The sequence below is a fragment of the Cheilinus undulatus genome, linkage group 4 (assembly GCF_018320785.1).
Source record: "Cheilinus undulatus linkage group 4, ASM1832078v1, whole genome shotgun sequence".
Taxonomy (NCBI): domain Eukaryota; kingdom Metazoa; phylum Chordata; class Actinopteri; order Labriformes; family Labridae; genus Cheilinus; species Cheilinus undulatus.
Genome location: NC_054868.1, coordinates 886,831 through 911,562, shown reverse-complemented (window position 1 = coordinate 911,562; position 24,732 = coordinate 886,831). Strand labels below are relative to the sequence as shown.

The 24,732-nt window shown below is 43.2% G+C and overlaps 1 protein-coding gene and 1 long non-coding RNA gene across 2 annotated transcripts; both read left to right on the top strand.

The window, feature by feature from the left end:
* Positions 1 to 1,036: 1,036 nt before the first annotated feature.
* traf5 (Tnf receptor-associated factor 5) lies at positions 1,037 to 16,238 on the top strand. The gene is made up of 11 exons (XM_041785902.1): positions 1,037 to 1,143; positions 1,746 to 2,025; positions 3,699 to 3,762; positions 4,940 to 5,041; positions 12,042 to 12,185; positions 12,736 to 12,813; positions 13,162 to 13,236; positions 13,314 to 13,406; positions 13,539 to 13,679; positions 13,827 to 13,992; positions 15,418 to 16,238. Exons 2-11 carry the CDS (start codon positions 1,760 to 1,762, stop codon positions 16,002 to 16,004), a joined length of 1,716 nt encoding a protein of 571 aa, XP_041641836.1. The 5' UTR covers positions 1,037 to 1,143; positions 1,746 to 1,759; the 3' UTR covers positions 16,005 to 16,238.
* Positions 16,239 to 23,205: 6,967 nt separating this feature from the next.
* On the top strand, positions 23,206 to 24,434 carry LOC121507898. Its single transcript, XR_005991768.1, has 3 exons — positions 23,206 to 23,243; positions 23,311 to 23,387; positions 24,307 to 24,434. It is a non-coding gene; the product is annotated as an uncharacterized LOC121507898 (long non-coding RNA).
* Positions 24,435 to 24,732: the final 298 nt, after the last annotated feature.

Sequence of the window (24,732 nt, the reverse complement as noted above, 5' to 3'; positions counted from 1 at the left end):
CTAGTTCTGACCCTAGTTGTGAACCTAGTTCTGACCCTAGTTCTGATCCTAGTTCTGACCCTAATTACGATCAAGTCTGGGATTGATATTAGACCAGCCCAGGCCCAAATGATCCTGGTTTTTCTTCCTGACAGCAGCACTCTGCTCCCTCAGCTCCTCTATGTGACTCCAGCTCTCTGACACTTTTGAACTAAACCTGGTCCAGGTTCAGGATCAGTACCAGCACAGGGCTCAGAGCGTGTTCTTCTAGCCTGAGCTACGACTGATTTAAGGTTGAAACTCTGTGGTAAGAGGATAAACTAGAAACTAGAGCCTGGCTCGTGTGTTTTAGTGCAGTTCAATAGAGATAAGGAAAAATCCAATATTCCTTACATTTCTGATGATTCATAAATGTTCTGTTAAGCTTATCCAAGGTCCCAGGTCACACTGTACGGTCAGGAATGGAGACTCTGGCGTCTCTCCTCTTCTCCTTGGTTGATAGTCTAAACTCACATCCTTGAGTAGATAAAATGCTGTTCGTTCCTATAGTGTTTCCCCACAGTTTCGTGTGTTGGTGACCTTTAGATGGAGACAGTCTGGCTCCAGTATGGCAGAGGCTGTGGATCATATCTTGAGTTATGATCAGGATCAAGGTTTACCATGAGGAATAAAAGCGTGAACTACTTTGGGCTTCGTTGGAAATCTGGCTTCAACCTTTCACTGTCTTGATGTCACTGTTTCTCCTCGGCCGAGACTAAGTGAACAGCTCAACTTAAGTCATCTTGTCTCTCGTGTCTTTCTCTTACCTCAGTTCTTGGAGTGGTTATTAAATATTTCTTCATCAAATAGAACCTCATTAGAGAGTGCCAGACTGTTTGAACTGAACTAAAGTATTACAGTATATTTTAACACCATCACTGATTTTAAATGCTGTATTTAACTCTCTAAGGACCGTTTGAACTGAACTAAAGCCACAGTGAGTGTTTCTTCCTGTGCTGCAGAGGCAGGTTGTTCTTTTTCACCCACTTCCTCGTTGTTTAAACTTCCTGTTTCTGTTGCCGCTGCTGCACCAACCACACATGATCACCAGTAAAAATAAAAGTGATCAGTAGTGTTGATCAGAGGAGAGTCCAGCTGCAGAGGAAAGCTGTCTAACAGACCGAGGTAAGAACTAGAAATCTACTGTCTCTTCTTTCTGTTGTCTTTTTTTCTCTCTGATCAAAGTGAAAGTAAAACAGTTCAGCTCTTCAGCGGGAGCTCCACTGTTCTACAGAGTCAGACTCTCAGGGATTTTGGTGTTTTTGAAGTCAGTTAGCCATATTAAATGTGACTAACTAGGTTTTTGGACTAATTAATCCTGATTAATCGCATTAATTATGTGAGAACTGCATCATCTGCAGTCTTGCTTTACAAGTCTGTTTCTAGATGGTTCTTTCTAAAAGAGAGGAGGGATGTTTGGCAGGTGTTTGAAAAGGTGCTGAGGATAATGCTGCCATGCATGATGCACAACCTTAGTTCCAAAAAAGTTGGGGCGCTGTGTAAAATATGAAAACAGAGGATAATGACTGTTCATAAACGCATATTTCATTCACCACTGAACATGGACGACATATCAGATGTTTAAAATCAAATACGGGTTTCTAAATTTGACAGTCATTAACTTCTGTTTTCATATTTACACAGCGCCCCAACTTTTTTGGATCCAAAGATCCAGATCACTAAAAGAAACATAAATCCTATCAGTACTTGTTAAACCTTCTGTTCAGCCTCCTGCAGGATCATGGCATCGGCAGACACTAACCTGGGAGGGTCAGAGGAGTCCACGAGGACATCGGGGTCCATGACGAGGTCTGGGGCGTCCACCAGGAGGCCGTCGGGCCCCGTGGACTCCTGGGAGTCGGACCTGACGTCCATCCAGCACGCGCTGACGTTTGTGCTGACCCTGAAGGAGGAGTTTGTCTGTCCCGTCTGCAGAGGAGTCGTTCTGAACCCTCAGCAGAACTCCTGTGGACACATCTTCTGCTACCGCTGTCTGCAGACACTGCTGTAGGAGAAATTCCACCTTAAAAACATGCAGTTACACACTACATCAGCTTTTACCTGACTAGACTTTAAATCAGCCCTCTGACGGTCCAGTCTACCTTAAACAAGTACCACATGACCACAGTCCACCTTAAACGTTCTGTTCAGCATGACCACAGTCCATCTTAAACATGCTCCACATGACCACAGTCCACCTTAAACATGCTCCACATGACCACAGTCCACCTTAAACGTGCTCCACATGACCACAGTCCACCTTAAACATGCTCCACATGACCACAGCCCACCTTAAACATGCTCCACCTGACCACAGCCCACCTTAAACATGCTCCACCTGACCACAGTCCACCTTAAACAAGCTCCACATGACCACAGTCCACCTTAAACAAGCTCCACATGACCACAGTCCACTTTAATGTGCTCCACATGACCACAGTCCACCTTAAATCAAGCTCCCCACGATCAAAGTCCGCCTTAATCATGCTCCACTCAACCACAGTCCACCTTAAACGTGCTCCAAATGACCACAGTCCACTTTAACATGCTCCACATGACCACAGTCCACCTTAAACGTGCTCCACATGACCACAGTCCACCTTAAACGTGCTCCACATGACCACAGTCCACCTAAAACATGCGCCACATGACCACAGTCCACCTTAAACGTGCTCCACATGACCACAGTCCACCTTAAACATGCGCCACATGACCACAGTCCACCTTAAACGTGCTCCACATGACCACAGTCCACCTAAAACATGCGCCACATGACCACAGTCCACCTTAAATCAAACTCCCCATGATCAAAGTCCACCTTTAACATGCTCCACATGACCATAGTCCACTTTAACGTGCTCCACATGACCTCAGTCCACCTTAAATCAAGCTCCCCATGATCAAAGTCCACCTTTAACATGCTCCACCTGACCACAGTCCACCTTAAACATGCTCCACATGACCACAGTCCACCTTAAACGTGCTCCACATGACCATAGCCCACCTTAAACATGCTCCACATGACCACAGCCCACCTTAAACGTGCTCCACATGACCACAGTCCACCTTAAACGTGCTCCACATGACCATAGCCCACCTTAAACATGCTCCACATGACCACAGTCCACCTTAAACGTGCTCCACATGACCACAGTCCACCTTAAACATGCTCCACATGACCACAGCCCACCTTAAACATGCTCCACATGACCACAGTCCACCTTAAACGTGCTCCACATGACCACAGCCCACCTTAAACATGCTCCACATGACCACAGCCCACCTTAAACATGCTCCACATGACCACAGTCCACCTTAAACGTGCTCCACCTGACCACAGTCCACCTTAAACATGCTCCACATGACCACAGTCCACCTTAAACGTGCTCCACCTGACCACAGTCCACCTTAAACATGCTCCACATGACCACAGCCCACCTTAAACATGCTCCACATGACCACAGTCCACCTTAAACGTGCTCCACCTGACCACAGTCCACTTTAACATGCTCCACATGACCACAGTCCACCTTAAATATGCTCCACCTGACCACAGCCCACCTTAAACATGCTCCACATGACCACACCCCACCTTAAACATGCTCCACCTGACCACAGTCCACCTTAAATCCAGCTCCCATTGATACAGACTGAGCTGAACCTGCTTTTCTGTCTCTCAGGGAGTCCTCATCACCGTCCAACCCAGTTTGTCCAGTAGAGGGAGCTGTGATCACACCTGCTGAGGTCAGAGCATTTGCTGTCTTTATTTAGCATTGTTGCATGTTAGCATGAGCTCATCAGCAGTAAAACAAAGTTCTGTGATGGAGAAGATGCTACCATAGCATAACGGAGCTGCCCTCTGCAGCTATGCTGCGTTGTGTTCAGGTGCTCAAAGGAAACAAGGTCACAGGCCGCTCTCAGCGAACTTGATTTTAATCTGAATGAATTCAGAGAGCGCAAAGTGCCGTCAACATGGGTTCTATCTTCACAACACACCTAAGATGAGAAAAAGAAATGCTCGTAGAAGATGTGATGGCGGCAAAACCCCACACACGAGCACATGTAACAAAGATGTTAGCTAGCTGTCGTTAACTCTGATTTACAGACTAAATACACAAGAAAAAGTCACTCATTTCCTCTCCTGTTCAGATATTTAGAACAACCAAACTGTTCTAGCAGTTAAATCAAACATAGAACTTTAATGTTTGCACTTCATGAACAAGCTACACCGTTTATATACCTCTTGAGCCCTAAGCAGACTAATGAGAGGGCTGAAATGATGCAAGACACCCCCTACTGCCACCAGAGGGCGTCATAATGCCACGAATACAGTACCTAAAAATAAAGACTTATAAAACATGGATAAAACAGAGGATTTTAGTGAAATTAACCCTCAATACACCAACAAAATATACTAAATACCAAAAAATCAAAAATAAATAAAAAGACAAGATTTTTATGCAGTAAAATTTTCCCTATCTGTTACAATAGCAAACTGAAAATGTCTAATTGAGTGTTTGGTTGGACTAAAAGAGCCTGGGAGGGTGGGTTTATTTCAGAGTTCCTCATTTTTACATCATATTTTGACTTATTTAATCATTTTGACTTTTTTTCATAATTTTGACTTTTTAATGCATAATTTAGATTTTCTATTTCGTAGTTTGACTTTTTATTTAATAATTCTGGCTATTTAAACTCATAATTTGAAATCTCTGTCCAACAGTTTTACCTCTTTGATATTTTGACTTTTGACTGCTGATCACAGTAAGTGGTGGAAATTGGCCTCTACATTTGAGGGATTGAGCCCTTTAAATCATTAAACAACACCCACCAAGAGTGACATCATCATGACCACACCCATTTTCCATATATGGCCATGAACTAAGAGACTCAACAAATTGCATGTCTTTTCTTACTGCAGGTTTTCCAGGATAACTGCTGCAAACGAGAAATCTCCTGTTTAGAAGTGTACTGCACCAACTACCCAGAATGCACCTCTGTTGTCACATTACAGCACCTGAAGGTGAACCTGATGAACTACACCTGTTTAAAAATGGACAACGTCTCCTTCTACTTCTGCTGTACAACATGAAGCCAGAATACCTCTCAGTCAGGGCTGACATTGTGCTGGGGCTGAAACGTAGAGCTAAAGAATGCAGAGGTCAAAGCTAGCCTGCTAAGTTTAGAGCTAGCCTGCTAAGTTTAGAGCTAGCCTGCTAAGTTTAGAGCTAGCCTGCAGAGTTTAGAGCTAGCCTGCTAAGTTTAGAGCTAGCCTGCTAAGTTTAGAGCTAGCCTGCAGAGTTTAGAGCTAGCCTGCAGAGTTTAGAGCTAGCCTGCTAAGTTTAGAGCTAGCCTGCAGAGTTTAGAGCTAGCCTGCTAAGTTTAGAGCTAGCCTGCTAAGTTTAGAGCTAGCCTGCTAAGTTTAGAGCTAGCCTGCTAAGTTTAGAGCTAGCCTGCAGAGTTTAGAGCTAGCCTGCTAAGTTTAGAGCTAGCCTGCAGAGTTTAGAGCTAGCCTGCTAAGTTTAGAGCTAGCCTGCTGAGTTTAGAGCTAGCCTGCTAAGTTTAGAGCTAGCCTGCTAAGTTTAGAGCTAGCCTGCTGAGTTTAGAGCTAGCCTGCTAAGTTTAGAGCTAGCCTGCTAAGTTTAGAGCTTGCCTGCTAAGTTTAGAGCTAGCCTGCAGAGTTTAGAGCTAGCCTGCAAAGTTTAGAGCTAGCCTGCAAAGTTTAGAGCTAGACTGCTAAGTTTAGAGCTAGCCTGCTGAGTTTAGAGCTAGCCTGCTAAGTTTAGAGCTAGCCTGCTAAGTTTAGAGCTAGCCTGCTAAGTTTAGAGCTAGCCTGCAGAGTTTAGAGCTAGCCTGCTAAGTTTAGAGCTAGCCTGCAGAGTTTAGAGCTAGCCTGCTAAGTTTAGAGCTAGCCTGCTAAGTTTAGAGCTAGCCTGCTGAGTTTAGAGCTAGCCTGCTAAGTTTAGAGCTAGCCTGCTAAGTTTAGAGCTAGACTGCTAAGTTTAGAGCTAGCCTGCTGAGTTTAGAGCTAGCCTGCTAAGTTTAGAGCTAGCCTGCTAAGTTTAGAGCTAGCCTGCTAAGTTTAGAGCTAGCCTGCAGAGTTAAGAGCTAGCCTGCTAAGTTTAGAGCTAGCCTGCTAAGTTTAGAGCTAGCCTGCAGAGTTTAGAGCTAGCCTGCAGAGTTTAGAGCTAGCCTGCAGAGTTTAGAGCTAGCCTGCAGAGTTTAGAGCTAGCCTGCTGAGTTTAGAGCTAGCCTGCTAAGTTTAGAGCTAGCCTGCTAAGTTTAGAGCTAGCCTGCTAAGTTTAGAGCTAGCCTGCAGAGTTTAGAGCTAGCCTGCTGAGTTTAGAGCTAGCCTGCAGAGTTCAGAGCTAGCCTGCTAAGTTTAGAGCTAGCCTGCTGAGTTTAGAGCTAGCCTGCTGAGTTTAGAGCTAGCCTGCAGAGTTCAGAGCTAGCCTGCTAAGTTTAGAGCTAGCCTGCAGAGTTTAGAGCTAGCCTGCTAAGTTTAGAGCTAGCCTGCAGAGTTTAGAGCTAGCCTGCTAAGTTTAGAGCTAGCCTGCTGAGTTTAGAGCTAGCCTGCAGAGTTTAGAGCTAGCCTGCTGAGTTTAGAGCTAGCCTGCAGAGTTTAGAGCTAGCCTGCAGAGTTTAGAGCTAGCCTGCAGAGTTTAGAGCTATCCTGCTGAGTTTAGAGCTAGCCTGCTAAGTTTAGAGCTAGCCTGCAGAGTTCAAAGCTAGCCTGCAGAGTTAAGAGCTAGCCTGCAGAGTTTAGAGCTAGCCTGCTGAGTTTAGAGCTAGCCTGCTAAGTTTAGAGCTAGCCTGCTAAGTTTAGAGCTAGCCTGCTAAGTTTAGAGCTAGCCTGCTAAGTTTAGAGCTAGCCTGCAGAGTTCAAAGCTAGCCTGCAGAGTTAAGAGCTAGCCTGCAGAGTTTAGAGCTAGCCTGCTGAGTTTAGAGCTAGCCTGCTAAGTTTAGAGCTAGCCTGCTAAGTTTAGAGCTAGCCTGCTAAGTTTAGAGCTAGCCTGCTAAGTTTAGAGCTAGCCTGCAGAGTTTAGAGCTAGCCTGCTAAGTTTAGAGCTAGCCTGCAGAGTTTAGAGCTAGCCTGCTAAGTTTAGAGCTAGCCTGCTAAGTTTAGAGCTAGCCTGCTAAGTTTAGAGCTAGCCTGCAGAGTTTAGAGCTAGCCTGCTAAGTTTAGAGCTAGCCTGCTAAGTTTAGAGCTAGCCTGCTAAGTTTAGAGCTTGCCTGCTAAGTTTAGAGCTAGCCTGCAGAGTTTAGAGCTAGCCTGCAAAGTTTAGAGCTAGCCTGCAAAGTTTAGAGCTAGACTGCTAAGTTTAGAGCTAGCCTGCTGAGTTTAGAGCTAGCCTGCTAAGTTTAGAGCTAGCCTGCTAAGTTTAGAGCTAGCCTGCTAAGTTTAGAGCTAGCCTGCAGAGTTTAGAGCTAGCCTGCTAAGTTTAGAGCTAGCCTGCAGAGTTTAGAGCTAGCCTGCTAAGTTTAGAGCTAGCCTGCTAAGTTTAGAGCTAGCCTGCTGAGTTTAGAGCTAGCCTGCTAAGTTTAGAGCTAGCCTGCTAAGTTTAGAGCTAGACTGCTAAGTTTAGAGCTAGCCTGCTGAGTTTAGAGCTAGCCTGCTAAGTTTAGAGCTAGCCTGCTAAGTTTAGAGCTAGCCTGCAGAGTTAAGAGCTAGCCTGCTAAGTTTAGAGCTAGCCTGCTAAGTTTAGAGCTAGCCTGCAGAGTTTAGAGCTAGCCTGCAGAGTTTAGAGCTAGCCTGCAGAGTTTAGAGCTTGCCTGCTAAGTTTAGAGCTAGCCTGCTAAGTTTAGAGCTAGCCTGCAGAGTTTAGAGCTAGCCTGCAGAGTTTAGAGCTAGCCTGCTGAGTTTAGAGCTAGCCTGCTAAGTTTAGAGCTAGCCTGCTAAGTTTAGAGCTAGCCTGCAGAGTTTAGAGGTAGCCTGCAGAGTTTAGAGGTAGCCTGCAGAGTTTAGAGCTAGCCTGCAGAGTTTAGAGGTAGCCTGCAGAGTTTAGAGCTAGCCTGCTGAGTTTAGAGGTAGCCTGCAGAGTTTAGAGCTAGCCTGCTGAGTTTAGAGCTAGCCTGCAGAGTTTAGAGCTTGCCTGCTAAGTTTAGAGCTAGCCTGCTAAGTTTAGAGCTAGCCTGCTAAGTTTAGAGCTAGCCTGCAGAGTTTAGAGCTAGCCTGCTGAGTTTAGAGCTAGCCTGCAGAGTTCAGAGCTAGCCTGCAGAGTTCAAAGCTAGCCTGCAGAGTTTAGAGCTAGCCTGCAGAGTTTAGAGCTAGCCTGCTAAGTTTAGAGCTAGCCTGCTGAGTTTAGAGCTAGCCTGCAGAGTTTAGAGCTAGCCTGCTAAGTTTAGAGCTAGCCTGCTGAGTTTAGAGCTAGCCTGCTAAGTTTAGAGCTAGCCTGCTGAGTTTAGAGCTAGCCTGCAGAGTTTAGAGCTAGCCTGCTGAGTTTAGAGCTAGCCTGCAGAGTTTAGAGCTAGCCTGCAGAGTTTAGAGCTAGCCTGCAGAGTTTAGAGCTATCCTGCTGAGTTTAGAGCTAGCCTGCTAAGTTTAGAGCTAGCCTGCAGAGTTCAAAGCTAGCCTGCAGAGTTAAGAGCTAGCCTGCAGAGTTTAGAGCTAGCCTGCTGAGTTTAGAGCTAGCCTGCTAAGTTTAGAGCTAGCCTGCTAAGTTTAGAGCTAGCCTGCTAAGTTTAGAGCTAGCCTGCTAAGTTTAGAGCTAGCCTGCAGAGTTCAAAGCTAGCCTGCAGAGTTAAGAGCTAGCCTGCAGAGTTTAGAGCTAGCCTGCTGAGTTTAGAGCTAGCCTGCTAAGTTTAGAGCTAGCCTGCTAAGTTTAGAGCTAGCCTGCTAAGTTTAGAGCTAGCCTGCTAAGTTTAGAGCTAGCCTGCAGAGTTTAGAGCTAGCCTGCAGAGTTTAGAGCTAGCCTGCTAAGTTTAGAGCTAGCCTGCTAAGTTTAGAGCTAGCCTGCTAAGTTTAGAGCTAGCCTGCTAAGTTTAGAGCTAGCCTGCAGAGTTTAGAGCTAGCCTGCTAAGTTTAGAGCTAGCCTGCTAAGTTTAGAGCTAGCCTGCTAAGTTTAGAGCTAGCCTGCAGAGTTTAGAGCTAGCCTGCTAAGTTTAGAGCTAGCCTGCTAAGTTTAGAGCTAGCCTGCTAAGTTTAGAGCTAGCCTGCAGAGTTTAGAGCTAGCCTGCTAAGTTTAGAGCTAGCCTGCTAAGTTTAGAGCTAGCCTGCTAAGTTTAGAGCTAGCCTGCAGAGTTTAGAGCTAGCCTGCTAAGTTTAGAGCTAGCCTGCAGAGTTTAGAGCTAGCCTGCTAAGTTTAGAGCTAGCCTGCTGAGTTTAGAGCTAGCCTGCTAAGTTTAGAGCTAGCCTGCTAAGTTTAGAGCTAGCCTGCTGAGTTTAGAGCTAGCCTGCTAAGTTTAGAGCTAGCCTGCTAAGTTTAGAGCTAGCCTGCAGAGTTTAGAGCTAGCCTGCTGAGTTTAGAGCTAGCCTGCTGAGTTTAGAGCTAGCCTGCAGAGTTTAGAGCTAGCCTGCAGAGTTTAGAGCTAGCCTGCTGAGTTTAGAGCTAGCCTGCAGAGTTTAGAGCTAGCCTGCTAAGTTTAGAGCTAGCCTGCTAAGTTTAGAGCTAGCCTGCAGAGTTTAGAGCTAGCCTGCAGAGTTAAGAGCTAGCCTGCTAAGTTTAGAGCTAGCCTGCAGAGTTTAGAGCTAGCCTGCTGAGTTAAGAGCTAGCCTGCAGAGTTAAGAGCTAGCCTGCTAAGTTTAGAGCTAGCCTGCAGAGTTTAGAGCTAGCCTGCTAAGTTTAGAGCTAGCCTGCTAAGTTTAGAGCTAGCCTGCTAAGTTTAGAGCTAGCCTGCTGAGTTTAGAGCTAGCCTGCTAAGTTTAGAGCTAGCCTGCAGAGTTTAGAGCTAGCCTGCTAAGTTTAGAGCTAGCCTGCAGAGTTTAGAGCTAGCCTGCTAAGTTTAGAGCTAGCCTGCTAAGTTTAGAGCTAGCCTGCAGAGTTTAGAGCTAGCCTGCAGAGTTTAGAGCTAGCCTGCTAAGTTAAGAGCTAGCCTGCTAAGTTTAGAGCTAGCCTGCAGAGTTTAGAGCTAGCCTGCTAAGTTTAGAGCTAGCCTGCAGAGTTTAGAGCTAGCCTGCTAAGTTTAGAGCTAGCCTGCTGAGTTTAGAGCTAGCCTGCAGAGTTCAAAGCTAGCCTGCTAAGTTTAGAGCTAGCCTGCTAAGTTTAGAGCTAGCCTGCTAAGTTTAGAGCTAGCCTGCTGAGTTTAGAGCTAGCCTGCTAAGTTTAGAGCTAGCCTGCAGAGTTTAGAGCTAGGCTGCAGAGTTTAGAGCTAGCCTGCTAAGTTTAGAGCTAGCCTGCTGAGTTTAGAGCTAGCCTGCTGAGTTTAGAGCTAGCCTGCAGAGTTTAGAGCTAGCCTGCAGAGTTTAGAGCTAGCCTGCTAAGTTTAGAGCTAGCCTGCAGAGTTTAGAGCTAGCCTGCTAAGTTTAGAGCTAGCCTGCAGAGTTTAGAGCTAGCCTGCAGAGTTTAGAGGTAGCCTGCAGAGTTTAGAGCTAGCCTGCTAAGTTTAGAGCTAGCCTGCTGAGTTTAGAGCTAGCCTGCTAAGTTTAGAGCTAGCCTGCTGAGTTTAGAGCTAGCCTGCTGAGTTTAGAGCTAGCCTGCAGAGTTTAGAGTTAGGCTGCAGAGTTTAGAGCTAGCCTGCTGAGTTTAGAGCTAGCCTGCTAAGTTTAGAGCTAGCCTGCAGAGTTTAGAGCTAGCCTGCTAAGTTTAGAGCTAGCCTGCAGAGTTTAGAGCTAGCCTGCTAAGTTTAGAGCTAGCCTGCTAAGTTTAGAGCTAGCCTGCAGAGTTTAGAGCTAGCCTGCTAAGTTTAGAGCTAGCCTGCAGAGTTTAGAGCTAGCCTGCAGAGTTTAGAGCTAGCCTGCAGAGTTTAGAGCTAGCCTGCTAAGTTTAGAGCTAGCCTGCTAAGTTTAGAGCTAGCCTGCAGAGTTTAGAGCTAGCCTGCTAAGTTTAGAGCTAGCCTGCTGAGTTTAGAGCTAGCCTGCAGAGTTCAAAGCTAGCCTGCTAAGTTTAGAGCTAGCCTGCTAAGTTTAGAGCTAGCCTGCAGAGTTTAGAGCTAGCCTGCAGAGTTTAGAGCTAGCCTGCAGAGTTTAGAGCTAGCCTGCTAAGTTTAGAGCTAGCCTGCTAAGTTTAGAGCTAGCCTGCAGAGTTTAGAGCTAGCCTGCTAAGTTTAGAGCTAGCCTGCTGAGTTTAGAGCTAGCCTGCAGAGTTCAAAGCTAGCCTGCTAAGTTTAGAGCTAGCCTGCAGAGTTTAGAGCTAGCCTGCTAAGTTTAGAGCTAGCCTGCAGAGTTTAGAGCTAGCCTGCTAAGTTTAGAGCTAGCCTGCTAAGTTTAGAGCTAGCCTGCAGAGTTTAGAGCTAGCCTGCTAAGTTTAGAGCTAGCCTGCAGAGTTTAGAGCTAGCCTGCAGAGTTTAGAGCTAGCCTGCAGAGTTTAGAGCTAGCCTGCTAAGTTTAGAGCTAGCCTGCTAAGTTTAGAGCTAGCCTGCAGAGTTTAGAGCTAGCCTGCTAAGTTTAGAGCTAGCCTGCAGAGTTTAGAGCTAGCCTGCTAAGTTTAGAGCTAGCCTGCTAAGTTTAGAGCTAGCCTGCAGAGTTTAGAGCTAGCCTGCAGAGTTAAAGACACACTCCTGCTAACTGAGGACTTGTTTATGTGACAACAGTTTCAGATAAAAATGGTGAGCTCCTGTTGCATTTCATCGGTTTGCTCACATGAAAACGGCTTTCATGGTTCCTGAAACAGGCCCTGTGTCTTTAACGTGTTAGCGGCCTTCTTCTGTCCTGGGATAGATACTGCAGCGTGTTCAGGTGTTTTTAAGGATCCAGGTTCAAAATGAACTTTTGAGAACGTAAAATGATTCCTGTTTTGGTGGATCCCTTTTATATAAACCTTTAATAAGCAGTCTCAGATTCAGACAGCTTCTGTTTAAAGGTCCGTAAGTCTCTGAGTGGATGGTATCCTTATGGGGCTCTCTGGCTGGTTGTTTTGCCTCTGCAGGATCACCTGAGCTCATGTCAGTATGAGCTGCTGCAGTGCACTAATCTGGGCTGCAGGGCAGTGCTACAGAGGAGGCACCTGCAGGACCACCTGACCAACGGCTGTTCACACCGTATGGAGCCACGCCCACTCTGTCTCAGCCAGGTAACGTCCTCACCTTTCCAAAAGCTGGAACTGTGGTATTTGGTGGAAATAGAGAAAAGGTAGCTTCAAGAACATTCCGTCCTCTGCTTTTGAAGATGATGTCGTCAAGTTTATAAAATGTTCCATCCTTGCCTTTGCATGCAGGCCAGTCCAGTTTTAACAGTTCAGAGGCCCATCTGAATAAAACTACAGAGGAAGGATCCTTTATTTCCTGCTCTGTGAAATATATTTTGTTTTCTGTGAAATATATTTCATGCTCTGCGAAATAAGCCCTGTGACTGACTGGCAACCTGTCTAGGGTGACCCCGCCTTTCTTCCAGTGACAGCTGGGATAGGCTCCAGCTCCCCCTCGCGACCCCGAACGCATAAGTGGTATAAATGTTTGGACGTCTCTGTCTGTGAAATATTTATGTGTGTTGTGAAATATTTTCTTTTTGTTTTGTGAAATGTATTTTGCATTTTTGAAATATTAATCCTGTTGGCCTTCAGGGCCACCATAGTCAGGAGTCAGCTAACATCATGTTTGTCCATCATCGTCTCTGTCCTGCAGGATCCCATGCAGAGCTCCTGTCCTCAGACTGATGTGGACTGTCCTAATGGCTGCTCACAGAAAGTTCCCAGACACAAGGTGAGCTTATTCATCATCAGTCTCTTCCTAAAGTCCTCTCCTGATGGTCTACAGATTTCCTGATTCTTCAGTAAGGGACGGACCATGTTTTCTAGACTTGGACCAGTGTTATCATGATTCCTGGAGTTTTCACTTTGGAATAATTCAGTAAATGCTTTTCAAGCGACTGTCAGGAGTCGTTTCTACATTTATCTTTCCATGGTGAGGACTGCAGACTCTGAGTAGCCTGGCAGACAAAACACAGGGCAAAGACTCCCCGAATGTTCTGCATGAACTGAGCATGGATGAAATGATTAGATGAGCACATGGAGGGGTGCAGAAATGTTGAATCTGTGTGTTGTCTTCCAGCTGTCGGAGCACAGCCAGGCGTGCCCAGACGTTTTCATCGACTGTTCCTATCGGAGGTTCGGCTGCCCGGTGCAGGTGAGTTCACCTGGAGAACAGGTGAGGCGACCAAAGACAGAATGCCGTGGTTAAAACTGAATGTTTTCATTCTGCAGGATAAGAGAGCGAGAGTAAAACTGCACGAAGATGCTGCTGTCAGTCACCACATGCTGCTGGTCCTGAGGAGTAACACACACCTGGAGCAACAGGTACACATAACAAACACACCTGATACATTGCACAGGTAAATAAAACCCATATCTAGGCATTTAGGAAACTTTTAAAGCAGTGATAATAAAGTCATAATGAACTGATACCACAGACTGATGTTTCCTCTGCAGGTGGAGCTTCTCCAGGAGGAGGCGCTGTTGAGGAAGCAGGAGCTCCAGACTGACAGTCTCCACCTGGCTGGTCTGCAGAAGAAAGTCAGACTGCTGCTGCAGCAGACGAGCAACCACGAACACGTCTTCTCTGCAGCTCAGGTAACTGCAGGCTTAGAGGCCAGCTGTCCTCACCAACCTGGAGTCTCCAGAAGGCTGATACCTGGATGTCATTTATAAAGGTGTGCTGTTAAAGCATGCAGCACTACTAAACCATGTCACTGTCCTTGTTTTTGTTTCTGTGGTCAGAGGACTGTCAGCAGGCAGGAGGGCGTCCTGTCCACCACACAGCTCGACATTCAGCAAACTACTCGAGGACTGGGTTCTGGTTTAGAGGATCTCGAGCAGCTGAGGAAGTCTCTAGATGCTGTGATCAAGGAAATTTCAGCAGCTGAGGCTTTTAAAAAACATCTAGGTAACAAAAACCAAAGATCTACCTTCATACCTTTACCCCTTATATATTTATACTTTAGAACACAGGTGTCAAACCAAAGGCTTCACATTTCATGCTCTGTGAAATATATTTCCTGCTCTGTGAGATATATTTTGTGCTCTGAAATATATTTCGTGGTCTGTGAAATATATTTTGTGCTCTAAAATATATTTCCTGCTCTGTGAAATGTATATTTTGTCCTCTGAAATATATGTTGTACTCTGTGAAATATATTTCGTGCTCTGTACTATACATTTTGTACTCTGTAAAATATATTTCCTGCTCTGTGAAATATATTTTGTCCTCTGAAATATATTTCATACTCTGTGAAATATATTTCATGCTCTGTGAAATATATTTCATACTCTGTGAAATATATTTCATGCTCTGTGAAATATATTTCATACTCTGTGAAATATATTTTGTGCTCTGTAATATTTATGTTGTGCTCTGTGAAATATATTTTGTGCTCTGTGAAATATATTTCATACTCTGTAAAATATATTTCTTGCTCTGTGAAATATATTTCATGCTCTGTGAAATATATTTCATACTCTGTGAAATATATTTCGTGCTCTGTGAAATATATTTCATACTCTGTAAAATATATTTCTTGCTCTGTGAAATATATTTCATGCTCTGTGAAATATATTTCGTGCTCTGTAATATTTATGTTGTGCTCTGTGAAATATATTTCATGCTCTGTGAAATATATTTCATGCTCTGTGAAATATATTTCATACTCTGTGAAATATATTTCTTGCTCTGTGAAATATATCTCATACTCCGTGAAATATATTTTGTGGTCTGTCATATACATTTCTTGCTCTGTGAAATATATTTTGTGCTCCATAATATTAATTTTGTGCTCTACAAAATATATCTCTGGCTCTGTGAAATATATTTCCTGCTCTATGAAATATATTTTGTGCTCTGTAATATACATTTCATGCTTTGTGAAATGTATTTCATGCCTCCAGTCTCTCCAGTTTGAGAGACTGGTGGCCAAATCTGGCCTCCAGTCTCTCAAACTGGAGTTAACTCTAAGATCAGGCTCGTCTGTGAATGGCATCATGACTTCCTGGTAGCTTGTCGTCTTTACTGTCATTTCAGTCTAACCAGTAACCTCACAGGATTTATCAGCTGAGGAGTTTGAGTGTGTAATGTTAAAGGATGTTTATGACAGTGGGATGGAGAAAAGCTGTTAAAGAGGAACCACTAGCCCCTTATCTTGTGGCTAATTCGCCCCCGGTCACTTGGTATCTGAATGAGCCAAATGCACGGTTAACGCGTGGTCTGACCAGGCTCAGAGTTCATCAAACTTCCTCTCAAATATAGAAATCCATCCACCGGGTTTGAGGTTCAGAAGATTGCACTTCAAATCCTGATTCTGTTTCCTCCTTCTAGAAACTTTAGAGGAGGATCTGAGGCGTCAGTCCAGTCTCCTGGAGGTCCACAGCGCTCAGCTCAGTCACAACCACCAGCACCTACAGGAGCTCGCGGCCACGTCCTACGACGGCAAACTGATCTGGAAGATTGTGGACTTCAGGAAGAGGCGGGAAGCCGAAGCCAAAGGTCAATCACCCTGCCTGACCAGCTCACCGTTCCACACTGGACGCTGTGGCTACAAAATGGCTGCCAAAGTCTACCTGAACGGGGACGGTGAGGGTCGAGGGTCTCATCTGTCTCTGTATGTGGTCCTGATGCCGGGAGACTTCGACGCTCTGCTGCCGTGGCCTTTCAAACAGAACGTTTCTCTGTCTGTACTCGATATAAGTGGAGCTGGAAACCACCGCATCCTCAGCTTCAGACCCGACCCCACGTCTAAAAGCTTCCAGCGGCCCGCCGCCGATTCTTTCAGCAACGTGGCGAGTGGGTTCTCATGCTTCATCCCCCTCAACAAGCTGGAGAATCCCCAAAACGCTTTGTACGTGGACGATGACACGCTCTTCGTCAAAGTGAAGGTGGACATGACAGGTTTAGAGACGCTCTAGCAAAGAACAGAGAACTTTTAATTCAAGACACATCTTTTAGATAACATTAGCAGGCTTCCTATGTTTCTACCTCTGTGTGAAAACTTCCACTGATCAGACGAGGCAGTCTGCTCACATTAAAGGTGTGTAAAGGTGTTCTGTCTTTACTGATAAGACAGTCTACATTATCATTTATTTTTGCATAAAGATGATGGTCTCATGTCTTGTAATCCTCATCGGGGGAGAAAAGTTCCGTTTTGAATCCTGATCATTTTATTACAGATTAAATACTTTTGTTAAAACCAACAAACAAAAAAGCTTTAAAAGGGTTTTATTTGTGTTCCTGTGCTCCTCTAGTTGGGTTGTCATGTTTGAGAGCAGCAACCACAATGCATGATGGGAAATACTGCTGGGCTAGTGACCACTGGTTGTTCACTACTTCTCAAAATGCATTGTGGGATAGAATGAGCGCACTACATAGTGAATAGGGAGTGATTTCGGACACAGCCACTGTTACCGAAAACTAGCTGTGAACTACGGAATACGGTGGCCCTTAAGGCCAACAGGGTTAATATTTCAAAAATGTAAAATACATTTCACAAAACAAAATATTTCACAAAAACAAATATTTAGCAAAGCTAACAACAGACTGGACTGAGATGAACTGCTCTGGGATTTCACTTTACATGGTCTTTAATTAAACACTACAAGTAAAGTCATATTAGATTATATTATATTACAGATAATAAAGAGAAAATTATAATGACAGATTATAAAATGGTATGACGTAGTTTTTACGACCCTTTCTGTCAAAATGATGGACAACAAAAAGTCCAGCACAACCTCTGGTCCTACCCTTTCAGGTTTCCTGAAATATATTTCCTGCTCCGTTAAATACATTTCGTGTTCTGTTAAATACATTGTCATTTTTGTTGTTCTGTTTTTTTCTAAACAGGTTGGATTTTATGTGAACTTTCATCTCAGTCCACGTCATTTTAACGTGTAACTGAGGATTCAAAGCAGATCCCGCTGCTTCCACCTCGCTTGCTCAGCACCGCCCGGCCCTCCCCTCTCTGTCCACTAAAACCGCCTTTAATCACCGTAGTTTGTCCGTGTATTATGTGGATATCAAACATGTAAATATAACAGATAAAAGCATGCGTCTGTAGCTGACGTACAGGTCAGAACAGAGACTGAATTAAAAAGTTGTTCTCCAGCTTGTCTCAGTGCTATGATGCCTGAGTGTGTGCTGTATGAAAAGGAGTGACAGAGACACAGGCTCGCAGTACCAAATTATTTTCCATATTCTACGAATTTTTGCAGTCAAAGCAAACACAAACACACCAGACTCAGTGTGCAAGATCCGAGAGTGTGACGTTTTTTCTGATTACAACTCCTGTGGAGCAGAGAAAAAGGAGCACGGCTCCACAGCGCTTGTTATCAGCTATGGTCGTCAAACTTCAACATCTTGGCATTAGAAATATCATTAAAACTGTACGTGAGATCTTAAAGTGACAATAGGAACTTTTTTCACCTAACAAATGAGTTTCAAAGTCGCTCCATCAGTGGGGTGAGTCTTAGTAAGGAGAAGGACTATGCTATGCTAACATTTATGTCGGAGGTCCCTGCAGGCTGCAGACTGAAGGATCGGTGAAAGTGGACAGCTGTTTAAAGTTTAACGTGAGCAAAAAGCCCCTAGCTTCAGCATATGTGGGTCATTCTTCACTATTGGTGACTTTTCAATGTGCTAACCTTTGGGAAAAACATCAGATTTTTTTTCAGTTTTTCAGACTGAATGTTGTTAATGACATGTTAAACCATCAGAAACTTGAGTGGTAGAGCTTAAGCATCCCAAAAATAGAAATTATAGGTAAATGTTTCAGAAAACACTGTGAGAAAATTCCCCCCTGTTAGGGTCATATACACAGGTGCTGCAAAATGTTGATGGTATATATCATTACCGACTATTTCTGAGCTATTTGTAGACCTTTTGTTTCCCCTTTTCCATAATGCTAGTTTTTATCCTTTGAGTAATACTAACATAAATATATTGAGCGGAATATATCTTTTTTTTTTTTTGGCAATGTATTGTTTTTGCACCAGTTTTTCCCAAAACAACTTAAAAAACTGAGATTTTTCCCAAAAAGCATGTGTATGCTGTTTAACATTTTTAACTCTACAAATTTACATAAACACATGAAGAACAATCAATGTAATTATTATATAATTTTTAAAAAACGTGTTATTAACAGGTTGGAAACCTTCATTTGGAACTCATTGAGTTCCAACTATAATTTCAAATTTTAACTTGGAGAGCACATAATAATAATTATTATTATTATGATTATTGTTATTATCAATAATAATAATAACAAAAAGAAAAACAACAGTACAGCTTTATTTATATAGTACCTTTGAGTACAAAGCAAGAATGTAGGCACAAAAATATCAGAACAGAACTACTAAAATGACATCAGAAAAACCCACTGATACTTTTAACAACCAACACTCACTAAAACAAGGCAGGGACCCGACTGCTGCAGAAGACAAACACAAATAAAACCTCAAACAAGGTATGACTCCAACATAGACAGAACCCAAGCGATACAAGAACCCAACAACATGAACTTAGACCTAACGTACCAGCGATGTAAGATAATGTAAGAGAGGTAAAAGCTGTAAAATGAAATGACAATAATAAAAGCAGTTAAAGCATTAAAGGGTGATTTAAGTGGTAAAAAAATGTCTAATTAAAGAAGATATTAAGGAATGTTTGAACATTACTGAACGACAAGTTCATTAGGAACTGACTGATTAATTTTTAAATAAATAATTTTTTGAACATCATCTAAAAAAGATTTATTTCTAAAGGTGTTTGTGTGTAGTTATGTGGTTGCTTATACTGTATGTTGTGTGTGTGCTTTGTGTGTGTCTGTGCAATGTGTGTGCACATGGTTGCGTGTGTGTTGTTGTGTGTGCTTGTAGGCGCTGCATTTCCACTGCAGTCATTGCTGACCTGACAATTATGCACAATTTAAGCTCAAAACCAAGCAAAATGTTTAAACATAATTTACTGATAATGAACAACAACTGTGTTAGGCTTATTGTTTGGTTACACACCAAAGATTGTGATCAACTACTTGATCCCAGCTATGGTCCACAGGACTGATGTAAAGCCAAGCAAAAGTCTTATAACTGATTATAACTATGTTTTGCTAGTTTTGTTGAATATTGGTTAATTAAATGAACAGTTTAAATGGTATTTGAATATACAGATATCAGCAATTTTATGTCTTTTGTGGCATTTTATGTCAGATTTTCCACCCTGTTAGATTCAGGTTCCACCCAGTGAAGATTACATTCCTAACAGGGTGGAAAATTTTACAGCAAATTAGCAATTGCTATGTCAGAGAGCAGAGTTATGCTAGCTAACTTTGCACAGATAAACAATATTTTAATACAAATATTGAATCTATTATTTTTTTTTAAATTGATTTTCTTCCATCATAATTGAGCCTAACAGGGTGGAAGTTTAAGAGTAGCACGGACAGATTAACAGCATAAAACTTCCGAAAAAGGAAGACAGAAAGTTGCTTTTCACCTTTCTTTTCTTCTCTAAATTCCCTCCATGTCATTTCCTGAAAGAGGATTTAATGGGAAATGTAGGGGTTTTGTACAGTAGGCTAATAACCGCAGCCTAACAGGGTGGAACTTGGTTCTTGGGGACACACGTTTAATTATGAAAAAAAAAAAATAATACAATTTGTTTCCACTATTTTCATGTATGATTAGAGAGATCATAACGTGATCTATGCAATAACAAAGTCCTTTATCTATATATTTATTTTAATATTACAATGGTGTCACACTGAAACTGAAAAAAATGTTCTGGGGACATCATAAAAATGAGCATATGTGTGGGAAAAAAGGCATCCAAAATCTTTGAAAAATACATTTCCGTACATTATTGTGTGTAATTATTATACTGGAGACCCCAGTCTTTTAAAAAAGTCTTTTGAAAAATACATTTTATTTACTTTGAGTAAAATATTAAGAGTTAAATCCTGGGGACAGAAAAGTCACCAATAGCAAGGAATGGCCCACATGCTAGTACCGGCTAAACTTTTGTCAACATGGCCTACGCGTCTTCCATTACATGCTACACTATGTTAACTGTGACGATTAGCATGCTAACTATGGGCTTTTATTCCCCCCAGTTTTCTCAAAAAGCGATCGGCATCCTCTCTTTTCAAAGGGCCATCCCCGCATGTGTCCAGTCTTAGGACGCACTCACACTAGGCCATCCGTACCGTATTCTAACCGTGCTGAAGCCCATCTGACCCCCTCCCCTGTCCCCCCTTTGGCCCACACTCACAATGCTCAATGCATCCAGGCCTGGGCAACGGTACGTCACGTGCAGACGTCATCACACGAAGCGTCCACCGTTGATTGACTTATACGTGTTGATGACTCAGTATGCATAAGTGTTGTTTTTTAGGCTGTAAAATAGTTACAGATTTCTGCCATATCTGATCTGACACTGGGGTTATTTCCCCTGACCTGGGATCAGCTACTTTAACTAAACAGAGCCCAGTGAGGAGAGAGGAAGTGGTTCATAGCGGAGAGATATCACCCACAGCGTATAATCTGGAGCCTGATCAGAGATCCAAGCACTTCTGCTGAATAAAACCCGGACTTCTGAACTGGTATGAGCCCCTACAGTCGTTCCTCTGCGTGTCCTTATACTATCTGAATCCTCCAGGCATATCCTTATGCGCCACGAACTGTGCCTTTTCTCAGCATAATCCTGGATGCCTGATGGACCAAACAAGTTCTCATGTGTCCAGAGCAGGATTAAATGTTCAGTTAAAAGGTTTTTTTTTACCATGATGAGAGCGATGTTAACCATCTGATGACAGCTGGAGGTGAAAACACCTCAGGATTAATAAACGATGCTCCGTTTAAACGTCAGCGATCAAGATCACACTTTCACTTCTTGGTGACATGAAACAGAATTAGAGGTAAGTTGATCCAGTGATAATAATTTGGTATAATAATTTTAAAATCAGAGGTTAAATCAGCCGTGTGATTAACCCCGGCACACACTTGTCCGCATATTTGGTGTTTGAAAGGTGTGTGTTATCCTGTGAGCTGCTGTTTGTGATGAAAACAAGGGAAGAAGCTTTATTTCACAAACCAAAAATCCTCTCACAGTCATTAAAGCCTGACTTTGCCAGAAACTGGTCAGAAATGTGGACTGGACTGGGATCCTGCTGTCTCTAACATGCAGCTGCTGCCTGGTGGGCTCTCTGAGGCGGGTCCTCTTGTTGTTACTTCACACTACGTCACATTCCCGCGTTTGTGCTCCTTCATTTGCATCCCTGCCGTGCCTAGGCCCACCATTTGTGCCGGGGCTGCAGAGCGTGCCGCGCTGAAGCCAAACATACCGGACTTCAGGCTGAAACAGGCCCAGGCACAGTATGGATGGCTTAGTGTGAGTGCGCCCTTAGGCTGCCACTCCAGGACCCTCAGGACTCCAGACCAGAGAGGACGAGGCTCCAACAGACACAGTAATCCTTCTTCATCCAACGTGGACCCAGGACACGAACAAGAATAAATACGACAAGGCATTAAACTACAGAGACGTGGACTTTACTCAGCGCCACTACGGCTAGTTAGCAGAGTCTTCCTCACTCTCAGCCTCAGGCAGACATGCTGGAGTACTTCCTGGAGGAAGAGTTATGGCTAGTTAGCAGAGTCTTCCTCACTCTCAGCCTCAGGCAGACATGCTGGAGTACTTCCTGGAGGAAGAGTTATGGCTAGTTAGCAGAGTCTTCCTCACTCTCAGCCTCAGGCAGACATGCTGGAGTACTTCCTGGAGGAAGAGTTATGGCTAGTTAGCAGAGTCTTCCTCACTCTCAGCCTCAGGCAGACATGCTGGAGTACTTCCTGGAGGAAGAGTTATGGCTAGTTAGCAGAGTCTTCCTCACTCTCAGCCTCAGGCAGACATGCTGGAGTACTTCCTGGAGGAAGAGTTTGGACAGTGTGGGTAAAACTGGGTGAGTGGTGATTGGTGGTGGATGGATGGTGGGTGTGGAGGACTGAACTGGTGATAGACTGTGTACAGGATGGAGGGGCTGTGTGATGATGAACGTGGAGGAACGCTACACTGTTGATGAACAGTTAGTGTTTTATTGTTCATATAAACTTACTACCATTAAAGACTTCTATCTGACAGAAACATTTAATCTGCAGTGACACTGTCTGTCTCTATCAGTGAAGTCTAACATGTCTCTGTAGATCAGGGGTGTCAGACTCAATCACAGCAGGGGCCCAAATCTGAATTTAGGTCTAACCTGAGGGCCCAGCAGGGTCAAGATTTACCCACAAACTCTACACCTTATTTTCACAGGTAATTAATGAAGGGCGAGAGAAACTGATGATAAATGATTTTGAGATTTAAAAAAGTCAAAATATTAGTTCAAAAGGTCAGAACACAAAATTCAGGGTCAAAATAATGAAGAAAGGCAAATTTATGAGATAGAAAGTAAAAATCATGACTTTAAAAGTCAAAATATGAGATAAAATCCAAAATCATGTGTTTAAAGGTCGAAATTTCAGACTAAAAATCAAAATTAGAAGATGAAAAGGGCAAAATATGAGAAAAAAAGCAAAATTTTGTGTTTAAAAGGTCAAGATAAGACTTCAGATTTAACATTGTGAATCTAAGAGGTCAAAATATGAGATAAAATTTAAACTGTGAGTTTAAAAAGTCAAAATATAGGATTAAAAGTCAAAGTTAGGAGTTTAAAAGGGCAAAATATGAAATTAAATTTGAAATCATGATCTTGAAATTTCAAAATAAGACTTTGAATTTAAAATTGGAGTCTAAAAGTTCACAATATGAGATAAAAAGTCAAAATCCTAAGTTTAAGTCATAATTTTTAGATGCAAATTTTAAATATTAAATGAAAACACAAATTAATTTCTCTCCCTCATTCCTTACTTTCTATCTTATTATTTTTACTCTTTTTTAAATTTTCATGACTTAATGACATCCAGGATACAGGATCAAACACCCTCATGGTTCCAGGTCCAGTCTGAATAGAAACCACCATGTTTCCTTAAACCATCACAAAGATCACATTTGTTGTTTTTTATGTTTCCTGGTTTTGGCTAAAATGCTAAATCAATGTTGGTGTAATGGTGTAAAGATATCTGATGTTTTTCTCTCGAGCCGGGCTGTCAGGATCACTGAAGGTGAGGAGGAAAATAAAATCACTTTGTGTTGTTCTCTTTTTCTGGTTTTAATTCTTTTCTTCTTTAGTCAGAGGAGCCGGGTGGAGCAGAGCAGCATGGAAAACCAGAGCGCTCAAAATGTGGCTCCAGGACCACCACAGACTGGTAAGAGGAACCAGCTTTGACTTTACATGAACACAATCTGGTTCTCCACACAGCCAGGGAAACCGCCACAGGAGGGGTTAATTCTATCAGCTCAGGTGTGATTCATACCTGAAACACAAACGTGACTAAACAAGTGTGTTGAAATGAGTCAAACCAGCATGAGCCGGTCTGTCTGCAGAGTTTAAAGGTCATTCCCATATCTACCCCTTAGCCCTTATCTTAGCTCCACCCCTTGGTTTTGCGCGTTCACATCAGGTGAAGTGTTGTCCCAGTTCTCTTCTGAATGTGAGGGGTAGGGCTAAGGGCTGAGGGCCTTTGAGATGAAGATTTTTCAGGACCACACTTGAAACCAAGGGGTGTGATGAATTTCCCCTCCATGCACTGCATTCAGTTGCAAAACAGTACAACAGACTACGATTGAAAAAACATTTTCGGCATAATGATTTTAGAAATCACAACAGTTGTATTTTCTCATATATTCAATCTTTAGCCCCTGAGGATTGAAGTTTATTGTATTTTTGGTATCTACACGTGTAAACGAGGATTATTAATTGTATAAATAAGTGGAGAAGATCAACACAGCATGAATGAGACGGTCGAAGCTTTATAGTTTAGCTTTATAGTCACATCCAATGACACAGCTGTTTATTTTGGTGACAGTAATGGCTGTGAATTCCTTAGATATAAGCATGCAGTAAACGCTCATTACAACCTAAGAGACTTGACTGGTGAACAAAACCCAGAGATACCTGAACTCCTTCACCTGAGGAAGAGACACAGCTAGGAGGAGCAATCCATGGCTGGGTTTTAACACTGAAATATTTTGTTCATCTACATCTGGAGGGTGATGTGAGAGTCAAAGTGTTTTAACAATGCCAGCTGTTGATCATTCCTGACTACTTTGTCTGGTCTGGATCAGCTGACACTCAGAGGGAAGCAGGAAGTGGCACAAACACCGCCCAGGATGGAAGCATCATCATCACTCCTCAGATTATTGGAGCTAATGTTAGAGATGTTCATCTCACTGCTACTGTCCTCCAACACGGTAATGTTTCCTCTTATTAATCCACTAACTACCTGACTATTTGATTCAAACATCCATAACTCAACAGATGTTGCATTTCTCTGTTTCATGTCAGCCTGCTCCAACCGAGACAGCCAAAGGTCCTCCCAAAGATAAAGGTAGAGGTCATATTTAACTTTTCAGGGGGGTTTCAGGTCAGGATTTTATGGCTTTTTTAACCCTTAAGAGTTCATTTAACATCCTAACGTATCTGTCTCTAAGGACAAAAAATGTCAGCTTCCCAAAAACTGTATTAATATTTTTCCACTTTAAACAAGTCAG